Source organism: Nycticebus coucang, chromosome 4 (genome assembly GCF_027406575.1).
Source record: "Nycticebus coucang isolate mNycCou1 chromosome 4, mNycCou1.pri, whole genome shotgun sequence".
NCBI classification, from domain to species: domain Eukaryota; kingdom Metazoa; phylum Chordata; class Mammalia; order Primates; family Lorisidae; genus Nycticebus; species Nycticebus coucang.
Genome location: NC_069783.1, coordinates 83,333,748 through 83,345,765, shown reverse-complemented (window position 1 = coordinate 83,345,765; position 12,018 = coordinate 83,333,748). Strand labels below are relative to the sequence as shown.

The window sequence follows — 12,018 nt, the reverse complement described above, 5'->3', positions numbered from 1 at the left end:
GCCCTAAATTCCATCATTCCTTGATGTCATTCTGACTCCTCAGACCTTTTAGGATTAAGATCTACAGAAGAATAAATTTCTGCCCTCACAGAAACCAGACTACTATTGGTCAATCCCTTAAACAAAACCAATCAAAATCGAGTAAGAAAGCACTTAGACCCTCCCTGTCTTACTTCTTGCATCCATAAAATGGGGGGCTTGGAGTAGGAGGCTTTTAAACTCTATAGTCTAACTCTTCTATGATCTTAAATATGTTCACTTTAATAATTTTTAATAACTTGATATTCAGCAGTGCTAATAGGCCACTCTCTTAAGCATTTGTTACACACCTGGTCTTGGGGGTCAATCATCAAAGGCCACCGTCTCCCTTGAGTAACCAAAATTCCATTTTCTGTTGATATCACATCCCGGGGCAGCCCATCGGCATTCCACTGCCGTATTTCATAGGGATCTCCAAGAATATTAATGAGACTGAAGGAAGGATCAATTGGGATCTCCAGAGACTGGCAGTACTGGATCCAATACTCTATAAGCTACAGATGGAGGAAAGCTTACTCTAATAGACTCAGTAACATTCAGTAAATGAGGGCACATACAGAATGTGGTGGGCAGCCCTAAGGCAGTGCAGGAAGAACTAAGCTGTCGCAGTTTTCCCAGGCGTGCTGGCACCAGAGCATGGGACAAAGAAGAAGTGAGCTAAAAATCAGGAGACCTGGGTGCCAAAGCTGTACCATTAACTAGCTGCATCTTTGGGCATCTCACCTCCCCATCCCACCACACCCCACCCCGTCTGGACCCGTTTTTTCACGTATAAAACTGGGTCATCAAAGTGTATGCCAGCCAGGGGTGTTCTACCCCTGTTGGGAGAGTCGGGAAACATGTGGAGAACTTTAGGATATTTGTAGTGACTGTGGGTACTACTGCCCATTAGTAGATGGGGGAAAAGTGATGCTGGCCTCTCACCTCCTTCAATGAGTGGTGGTAACGCACAACAGAGAACTGTCTGCTCCCTAAAGCTACCATTGGCCCAGGGGAAATATGGGCCAGATGACCCCTGAGTTCCTGGGGAGTCTATATGTGCCCTATACCAGGTCTTATAAACTTAAGGATGAGAGTGAAACATTTTTAGGAAGGCATTTCATAAAAATGACTATAAAATCCTTCCAAATATTAGTTTCCTGGAAAATGTATGTAAAAGAAATTTTTATTCTTTGATAAATGAGAAGTTTTATTTCTTATAAAGATAAAAGCCAAGGGAACCACAGATGCCCCTAGTCCTGCTCCTTTTCATTGCCTGGCCCTCTGTAGCAGTGTCATCAATTCAGAGCATTTCATCCTGGCTGACCTTACATGCCTCTTGTGATCATAAAGGTGGGGGACTCTGCCCCTTTTCCATCCTCCAGGTTCCTATGCAGCATAAGGAAGTGCTGAGTAGCTTTCTGGGGGCAGGAAAGGAAAGGGAAAAATGTGTTGAGGAAAGCCTAGGGGTAGACCATCACTGGCTGGTGTGGGAAGTGGGCGGCTGTGGAATGTAGAATAAACTGTACCATGGAGAGCCTCTGCAGTGGAGAGCTTCCATCTGAACTGGGAAAAGTGACACACTTGCAACCTCATTCTCAGGAGCTTCCTCGCACTCCTTACAGAAAGCAAGTTTACTCACGGTTTGTCTGTACTGGGCTGTGAAAGCCCCGTAATAGGCCACACAGGCCGCTGCTATGAACACATTCCCTGTGATATTCGATATCTCCTCCTCGAACTTGTGTATGCTTTCTTCCCATCGAACCTGCTCATCTCCTAATGCAGCCGTCAGCTTTCCAGCTCGGACTAGGCGCGCTTTTGTCAGGGTCATATTCTTTGCTAGCAAATTAATCAAATTAAAATACTGAAAGTTTATTTACCTGCTTAAATTTTTGGCAGAATTGGCATTATTTAGCTATTGATAGGAACACATCTCTATGAACACTCACGCCAATTCAGCATTAATTCTCGTTTCAGAATTCAGACTAAATTCTTCAGTCTAAGTTTGCCTCTTTCTTGCCAATAGCTCCTTTTTGATTCTCAAGGATAGGGCTCTCTGTGCTGATACAGTATTTACTTTCTGGATCAAATTCATGTGCTGTTTTGTATTTTAGTGTAACATGCAGTAAGCCTTGTTCAGATACAAGATGTTGAATGTACACACGGACAATACACATAGTTCTTCTCATTTGATACTAGAGGCTAATGAAATAAATTTAATGGAATAAGTCCCACACATTGGATAAACGCTGAGATCCGACTGCCTGAAAGTTCTTTCCACTTTTGAAAATCAGACATTTCTTCACTAATATAAGTTTTTTTGAGTTACTTACCCAGACTTTCTTTTTCATTTACACCTCTGTCATATTCATCTTGTAAGGCCTGTATTTGATTTTCCACTTGTCTTAGCAATGCTTGCTTTTCTTTCAGGGTAGCCATAGTAATGTCAAGTTCAGCCTAATAAAACCAAGCAAGTATTTAAGAATAAGCCCCAAAGGAAAGCTGAATTTGTGCATTTTTAATAGAGATTTTTTTAAGTACATGTGATTTATTTATGTTCCCTTTTTCATGTCCAAAAAGACTATGATGTGATATATCAAGTTAAAACAAATATAAAATAGAGAAAAACATAAGAAATAAACAAGAAAACCCCCATATCAACAACCATAAAGCCCATAAAATAGATCATAAAAAAGAAACAGATGTAGCAAGAATTTAGAATGAATTAGTTACCACAATGGATTATTCATTTAAAATGACAAAACGTTTAAATATTCATGCAATAGTGAAAAAATTTTCCTAATTAGTTGTCAATATCATGGGTCCACAAACTATGGCCTGCAGGCCAAATCTAGCCTGCTGCCTGTTTTTGTACAATCTGTAAGCTAAGAATGGTTTTCACCCTTTTATGTGGTTGCAAAAAATAAAAATGAGTACTATTTTGTGATGTGATAATTGTATGAAATTTTAATTCCAGTGTCCATAAATAGTTATATTGGAACACAGCTATTCTTATTCATTTATGTACTGTTAGTGACTGTTTTTGTGCTGCAGTGACAGAGCTGAGTACTTGCAGAAGAGATCACAATGCTTACAATATTTACTATCTGAATCTTTAAAGAAAAAGTTTGCTGACTGCTGCTTTGCAGCCATGGTTCTTTCAGAAACCAGCTCCACTAAACTATCATTCTTTCTTCTTCTCGGAAAGGCTAAGGAGCTCACATCTGATTGTGGGTTGAGCTGGTTCTAAAACCGCAGATGACATCAAGCTTGGGAGTATTTAGCAAATGGAAACACAGACCATTAGCTGCTAGAGCTAATAGGAATTTCAGAAATATCACAGACCTAATTCTCTATTTTCAGGTGCATATACTTAGTCTTCAGGTTCCTTTTATGTTGGAAGAAGGGTTATGTTAGAAGTACTTTCTGATAAATTTTTTCAGCTATTGTTTAAAATAAAAACATTAGCTTTGTTACAATGTATGTTATAGAATCACAGTGTCATTATATAGGCAGCTTGAATGACTGGTGACAAAGCCCCCAATTCCATAAACTACTTTGTGTCACAACATAGATAGTATACCTGTGCAGCACGGAGTTTTTGTCTCTTTGGTTCAACTTCCTTGACTACCCGAGAATACAAGTCCATCGCTCTTACCCACATGCACATGGATTTACATGCTTTGGACACTTTCTCTACTTTTTCAGGCACAAAATCAGGATTATTAATATACTTTTGGAGCTTTGCCAATATCTGAGGTTTTATGTTTTCCTTATCATATTCTAAAAGTCTTCTTAGAAAGTTAGAGTCACCAAGAAGTTGCTTTGCTGTTGGCCAATCAGGCCTGAAAGACAAACACGATAAGTTAATAGCATTGTAATAAAGTAATGTAAGAACAAAAGAAATGTATTTCCTCGAAAACATTGCAATATTACCCCAATAAGTGGGTAGTTTTATTTTGCTACTATGATCCTACTAGTTGGTAGTTATGTGTGACATAATTAATTCATGAGGATAGAAAAGTATTTACATTACTCAAGTTTCATGCAACCCCGTTTTGTTAGAGAAAGATTATAAAATCATAGAGTTTTAAAATGTAAGGAATTATAGAAATGACAGATGTACTTTAAAAAGGTCTTAGGCACTCACATTTTCCCTCTTGCTAGTTTCAACCCTCAAAATCTCTTGCCAGGACCCTATAATTACCATCTAATTGTTTTTTATGCCTTTTGATCAAACTTGTCTTTCTGAACTTTTGCTAGATTGGTCTTATTGCCATGAAAATCCGATTAGGTAAAAAATGTTCAATGGTTCTTAGTCCCCTCTGCCCAAAGCTCTATTGGGGCTCTGCAGAGCCCTCTGGACCCTACTGAGGTACCAGCGTGTGGGTCAGTGGAGAGGCCTGGTGGTGGTGGGATGCTCTGAGCCCTTTGATTGTAACCTAATTTTTCTTTTATTGAAAAAGGGGTTGCATTGCCAAAGAAAGTGTGAAAACTATGTATCTCCAAGATTAAATCTGAACTTTTTAGCACAGTTTATAAGACCTTTCATAATGTAATCACTGCCTTTTTTGCCTGGCCCCTGCCCATTCCACAAGCATCAAAGTTCATTCCTCATTCTCCCACAGTCTCACTTTTTGACTAGCATTGTCTTCTGAAAAACTGCTCGTATCTCCCCTAGAAGAACTTAAGCACTTATTCTCAGCACTGTCAATACCTTAGAACTCAGACATGGTGTTGAAATTATTATTTTTCATGCCTGTCTCGCTACTGACCTATATGTATCTTGAAGGGAAAAATGTATCTTCCATCATCTAGCACAAAATAAATGTTGGGGTAAAAAAGGCTCTTTGAATCAATTTGCTGAATGACAAACTGAGTCAGTGAGAGTGTGGAGAAGAGAATGAACATATAAATGGAAATGGAGAAAAACAGTAAAGAAATCCCACCAGGAATTCTGGTAATACATGATCCTAAATTACTCACTTGGCATTCAAGAGAATGGAGATTGCTTCCATTACAGTCATGACCATATCTGGGGGCTTTGTAAAAACTCTGATTTCAGATATATCTGCTTTATCTAAGGAATCCAGTGCTTTATTGGCAGCATCGAGAGCGGGTAAGGCTTCCTCAAGATCTCTTTGAGCGTCATCAGCTATTGCTTGGGTTTCTTCAGCTTTTACTTTTGCCGTTGCTTCATCTTCTTGCACAATGCTACGGACCTAACCATTGAAACATGACTGCTTAAATAGCCTTATTATTTACATTTCTACGTTTAAAAACAAAGCCAATAATAATGACTCATATTTGCTCTTTGGATTAGACCAAGGATGAAAGGGAATTAGAGAGAATGCTCTCCTTTATCCATCTCCTGCCATGTCGATAGCATAATGAAGATAAAATACTATAACTAATAGCTCCTTCTTAGAAGAGAAATAGCTGCTTTATATTTGTAAGTAGTACTTTTCTCACAACTCTCTCTGTCCCACTCATTGGAATTTATCAATTCTAGGGGACAGAACCAGGTTGATTTAGTAAAGAAGCTTGTTTATGACTTAAAAGCAATGCTAAATTGTTTTTTAAAAAAGCATTCTAAATCTATCACTTAATATTTTAATGACAAATATAATAATCCAGTCATATATCAGTGTATATGAGAGATCAGTTGTTGACCTAAGTCATCTCACCCACACTGTCAGGTAATACAACATACCTGATCGGCACTTTCTTGATCCACTGCCAATTTTTCCATCAGGGCTTCAACATCTTGTGATTTTTCTAAAAGTACCGGTTCTAAAGCCGAAAGATCTAATTTCATTTTATCTACTAGTACGTTTGTTTCTAATAGCTTGGTGAGACCATTCTTCACCCGATCTCGTGCCTAAATGACAATGAAAATTTCTATTACAATGAATATTATAGACTAGAGTTTTACTAGCTATTACTCTTACTCATGTATTAAGATTTTACATCTACAGAATTGGTAAATCTTTTTGCAATATTTCAAATTGTGAATGCATTATAATTGGGAAATCTTCAGGTAACAGAACTCTAGGAAATGCCTGTGACAGTCACCATTACGTGTTTGGATCCATGCCCTCTGGCCACAGCAGCGGAATGTCACTGGGCTGTGGCTCACTGAGGACCAGGACTGCAATGTATTATTTTTAGTCCCCAAGGTAGCATGTTGAGTGGGTAAGGGACAAGATTACATAGGAATCCCTGGAGACCATAGCTTACAAGCTTGTTAGTTCAGGTCAGTAGGGCTGAGGACCCCCAGGGAGACCTGGTCCTAGGTGCCTTGCTCTGGTGGTAGAAAATGGTAAGTAGGATCAAAAAGGGTGGTATTTGGTACAAGGAGACAACTGGGAAGCACATTTTTTTTTTTTAAAGGTGAATCAGAAAGTGTGGTTCAAATCGGTAGGTTCCAAAAATACCTGTCAAGTTATCTTATAAGGCAAGCATTTTGCAGGTATAAATACCCTGAAAAAATTCAAATATATAAATTGTAATGTGTCTTTTTTTTAGTGTGTTTAAATGCTGAAAATTTAGGTCATGTTAATAGCCTGATGATGATGACGGTAGCCATTATTTTCTGAGTACCCTTATTGGTCATATCAGTCCAAGTGTTTCATGGACGTGCCTTATTTAAAAATTCCACAACAATCCAAGAGGTAGATATGGATATTATTGAACTTTATTTTCTACTGTGGCTTGATGAAGTTACATAATGAACTCAAAGTTGAGTAGCAAGAGGCAGAACATAGGGTGTACATAGTTTTTGGCTGACACAAAAGTCCTTAATCAGAACCAGAGTCCTAATGCTGTTAATTGGAACATTGACACATGGTAGGCTACTAAAATGCCATCTTCATTGCTTAACAAAAAGTTTTCTTCTATATTAAGTATGACCCGTTAGTTCTCTAACTTTGATGCTGTTGTGATGCCCATATCATTTTACTGTTACTGGAATTTATTTCTTCAGTGGGTCCTTGGTTTCAGGGTTTTGAAGAATGAACCGAGGGACCACAGATCAGTGGTAAGTTAGAATTTTTTACACAGAAAAGAATACAGAAAAAGCATTCCCTTCTAGCAGAGGGAAAGACCCAAGTCGGAAAATCTCCCCCTGGGTCCTTTGTCTAGATATAGTTCCACATGACTTTGTAGTTACATTTGCCAAGGCCTTGGTAACAAATGAATGGATACAGTCCCTTCCACTTGGGCAAGGTGAATAAGCCATTCTCTTAATGAAATTGTCCAGGCCTAGGAAACTTACATAAAATTTTCCAGGCTTAGGAAAGAGGGGGAGGTCCCTTTTCATCCCTGAATTGGGGAACCCTCTGTCACCCTTAGGCCTGTAAAATGCTCACAGGGGTGTAGCAGCCAGAGGAGGGTTCTCTAGGTGCAAGGGTGGTTCTGGAGTTGGCACAGGCAGCAACACATGCTGTGTGGTAGTCTCCCTCAGCTAACTAGGGATCTGCAGGCTTCTGCATTACTGGCCCTTTCTGCCACACTTGGTTCTCCATCCCTTGCCTGCCTGCATCCTACGGCACCAACACCCCAGGCATGGCAATGCGGAAGGTGAGGTAGGTCCTCCTGGGCCTGCTGGTGTGGCTTGAGCCGGGGCCACTGCCCTCTATCAGTACTATCAAGTATACTTATGTAAGTGATAAAAGGAAAATATAATTATCAAGGAAGGGAAATTCCTTGGCTGACAGCATGAGACACTTTTTTGGTCCTATTGCAGGTTGTCCACGACGTGTGTCAGGATGGAGAAGGATCTGGCAGGTAAGATGGTGCATAGATAGATCTTTCACTCATTCTCAAAAGTTTGAGTTTGAGCAAACAAACAAAATACTCCCTCCCCCCCCCCAAAACCCCAACCATTTCCACTGACAGTATTGAACTCACTGAAATAATCTGCCTCCTTTTTTCAGAGAGCATAGACAGGTAGAGATGGATGAGCTCCAAGTAAGAGGTGGGCGTGGTGTAGTACCGCCTGCGCAGCTCCGTGTAGTAGCGCTCCGCCATGGTGGAGACGCTCAGGTGAACATTCACGCACATGAGGGAAAGCTTGTCTTTCAGTTCTTCACTTCCAGCATCGACAGTTGAGAAAAACGTCTTTGACACAGAAAGAAGTGCTTCTCTGGGCCACTGTGAAAAAAAAAAAGGAACAGTCTAGAAAGACCTGCTGGTCATTTCAATAACTTACAATTTAACGATTAAAAAAATGTATTTCCCTGGAATTCTTCCTTGTCAATCTGCTCTTTTGCCTAGTTAATCCTATGCATGCCTAGGGTTTTAATTAAATCAAAGGCTCTGTCCATTTGAATAGTCTTGGGTTTGTGTTTGCTGATTATGGTGTCTCTAACAGTGTCAGGCACATAGGAGTTGTTCAATAAATGTTTGTTGGTGGAATGAATAGATGATTGAATGTCTTTAGAATTCTATGAATAGGATCATGCATGTTATGGGGCCCTCAGGTCCTGACTGTTTCTTGGGTCTTCTGACCCATGGTTACACACACTGTTCTGCACACATCTCAGCTCCTTTGTTCCTCTCTTGTTTCTTTGAGCTCACCTGAATCTTAGTCAAAAGCAACTGTTACTCCAAGCCTGCAACTGTGCAGCTGAGCGTGGTTGGAGAGAAACCACACAACCATGCTGACTGCCTTGACTTTACATTCATGACAACTAGGTCCTTAGTGTAGCCCAGAAATGCTTCTTCATTTTCTAATACGTTAGTTTTCTACTCTTCTAAGTGTGTATTTCACACCCTATTTGACTTCCTCAGACTGCTGACACCTCCTCTTTCTTCTTCACACTCACATCTCTCCAGCTACCTGCATCTGTGCTCATATATTCTGCCTCCACTCCTGCTACGCAGGTAATCTGTGCATGCTCCCTGCCAAGGTCAGTCCCTTCATTGATGACTCCATCCTGTCCCTTTTGCTTACTCAGGAATATCCTTAATTTTGCATGCTACATCATCAGTATACTCCTCTTTTCTGGATCATTTTCATCAGCACACACACACACAGATGTTGCTTGTGTCTCTCATTTAAAAATATTTCTGTCTTGACCTCATATGCCCCATGTAACTATGATGACCCCATCTCTCTGCTTTTGTTTAGGGTGAAACTACTTGAAAGAGTTGCCTGTGCTCATTGTCTCTGATTCCTCTTCTCTCTTCTTTCCTGAACCCTCTTCCTCACAACCCATTGAAACAGCTCTTGTCATGATCACTGATAACTTCCACATTGCTAAATTCAAGGGTCTCCTCTGTCTTTATAAATTCTGTTTTGTCACTGTTCTGTGATTGTCATTGTCATCCCTATGTGAATAAATTCCTAGCAGGCTTTAAAGCTAATGCAAGTAGCCGTGTGCCATTTTCAGACAATGCATTACTCCTTTAAAATCAAGCGAGTCTTCTGAAAGCGATACCCTGAGACATCACCAACCTGGACAAACCAGTCAATGGTGCAGCAGTTTACAAGAGATGGAAACATTCGACATCGGGACCGAAAGGCCTCCCCCACTGGGCTCATGCAGAGAACAATGTGCAGCTTCTGACGAACTCTACTGATAAAGTACTGAAACACCTGATAAAAAGATATTTTTCAACTTAAAATACAGATAAAGCAAGAATAAAAGTAAGTATTGGCTAATGCATGTGAGGCTACCAACATCAAATAAAAAATGTTAGTATAGAAAATATCCAAATAGCCTTGATCAACATTCATTCCAATCCTGTTTGTTCACTCACACAGCCTGGAAAGACTAAAAATGACATTTGGCAGCCTCCATTGCAACTAGAGTTCTGTGTGTGACTTGGATACCCATCATCAGTGTATCTGAGGAGATCCCTTGGATGAAATGCAGACAGATATTCATATAATGTTTTGCTCCGGGATGGAGGACAGTAGAGAGAATGGAAGGGAGGTAGGCAGTAGTTTTTGCAGGTGCAGGACCTGGCAGAAGTGGCATGGTCTTGGAGCTGTTATCTCTGAATGTGGCTGCTGATTCCAGTTACCTCCTGATGTGGTGGAGGACACAGGGCTTTGGAGCTGGCAGCCAGAGCCGAGCACGCTGGCTGGGTATGGCTCCCTGGTGCAGCTGGAATGGTTGTGGGAGAGGCAGCTGCTTCTCTGACCATTGACGTCTACAGTGTGCATTTTATGTTTGTTTTAAAATTCAGTTCACAATCTCTTTATTTGATCCTCCCAATGATTCTGTATTCCTTTCATAAATCCCTTTCTGCTTACATTAGCCGAAGCAGACTTGAGCCTGTTCCTATAATCCCTGACTTAGCAGTAAAAGAAATTCTCACAAAGGGACACAGAAAAGATTGAGAAAGAACAGCCAAGAAGTTAAAGACGATGCAGAAGAATATCAGCATGTGGAATCTAGCACAGTGTTGGAGAAATGGAAGTGGACTGCAGCTACACTGTTCCTGAGAGAGGGAGAGAAAAACCACTTCTGTTTTATTTGTGTAGTAACCTTGATGCTTGGCAAGGGCATCCAAAGCACTAGATTCACACCTTCAGCCCTCCTTAGGGAAGACTATAGTTTGTGAAAAAAACTGGTGCTTAAAGAATAATAACAGAGGCTGGTTGGTCTGGATACGACTATGACCTCCATGGGGTAGTAGAGTTTCCATTTTCTGCTTCCCCTGGGCCTTTCTGGAAGTCTGATGAACCAAATTACAAAGCAAAGCAAACCAATTATATTAAAAAAAATTCTATCCGTGGACTTCTTAAGGGGATAGGTGCACTGTTAAATAAAAGGCTAAGTCAACTTTTAGTTTACAAAGCCATACAACTGTGTCCTACCTCATCTCTATTCCCCTCTGAAATTCCTGCTTCTTTTGCTTTTGGTCTGGTGGCTGCTAAAACCTGCTCCAGTTCATCCTTTTCAAATAAATTAGGCACTTCCCCTGAATTGAGGATATTATTTATATCTTCTAGGAACTCCTCTACTACAATCTGTAGAAGAAAGCAGAATGCTTTTTATAACTCAATTATTTTACATTTATTACATATAAATTATAAAGCAAAATATTTATTCTAAATTCACATGAGTTAATTTTGTCTTTAAGAAAACATAATCTTAAAAATTAGAACTCTAAAATTCTAACATAGCAAGTACACTGATTTTTTTATTTTTTCTTCCTGTTTTTTTTCTTAAAAGGCATTCGTATTTTACTTGGTTCAAATCATATGTGCAGGTATTTTATCTTCTGCCCCTTTCAGCTACCATTTTATTATGAATAATAATCACAGTCCTGCACTCATCTGCACACAGCAGATGTGTCACTGAGCTGACGTACCAAACATTTACATGGATATAGACAGTATACAGTCTTGTTTATAAGAAAAACTTTGGCCTATAGCTTTTCTCTCCAGTTGAATTAATTTTTTTAGAATAAACTATCAGTGAGATTAGCAATTAAAGTGCATGAATATTTTCTGGATTTTGAACATTTTACTATTTCTCATTCAAGTATTGTTTTTCTCTTTAAATTCTGAATAATTGAATATGATCACAGGTTGAAGAGATAAGCAAGTTTTTAACTTTTCTTGCAAGGAAAGGGCAAAAATAGCAGAAGGTAATTAACTATTGTATACATAAGAAGCTACATAAAAGTACATATAAGAACCTTTAATATTTATTTTTGTTAACTTCAGTGGTGTAAAGTTTCCTTTGGGAGAATGTAATTTGCATGTCTTTGATTATAAGGTCAAATATTATCCCATTTATTATTTCACACTAAAAAGGTTGGTTCAAACTTTGCAAGCATTCATATATTGGCATTTTCTTTTAAATTCAAATAGGTAATTTACATATTATGAAATAATCCTTGTTTCTCATAATTGATGCAAATACTTTAAAATGATCTCTCACTCTTTTGTTTCAGTTATTAGTTACATAGAAGTTTGAGTATACATATTTAACTATAACAAAGTATCTGTTATTTTATTTTCTTCATTTGTAATGTTTT

At 39.1% G+C, this 12,018-nt stretch overlaps 1 protein-coding gene across 1 annotated transcript in view; it reads right to left on the bottom strand.

Moving 5' to 3' along the window:
• DNAH6 (dynein axonemal heavy chain 6) overlaps nt 1-12,018 on the bottom strand; it is a 381,781-nt gene that overhangs the window by 100,390 nt on the left and 269,373 nt on the right. The window contains exons 47-55 of the mRNA XM_053587707.1: nt 10,850-11,002; nt 9,479-9,619; nt 7,930-8,172; nt 5,732-5,899; nt 5,005-5,240; nt 3,602-3,863; nt 2,352-2,475; nt 1,661-1,857; nt 330-533 (exon numbers count right to left, since the gene is read on the bottom strand). Of these exons, the coding sequence (XP_053443682.1) occupies nt 330-533; nt 1,661-1,857; nt 2,352-2,475; nt 3,602-3,863; nt 5,005-5,240; nt 5,732-5,899; nt 7,930-8,172; nt 9,479-9,619; nt 10,850-11,002 (1,728 nt within the window). The remainder of the gene's footprint in view (nt 1-329; nt 534-1,660; nt 1,858-2,351; nt 2,476-3,601; nt 3,864-5,004; nt 5,241-5,731; nt 5,900-7,929; nt 8,173-9,478; nt 9,620-10,849; nt 11,003-12,018) is intronic.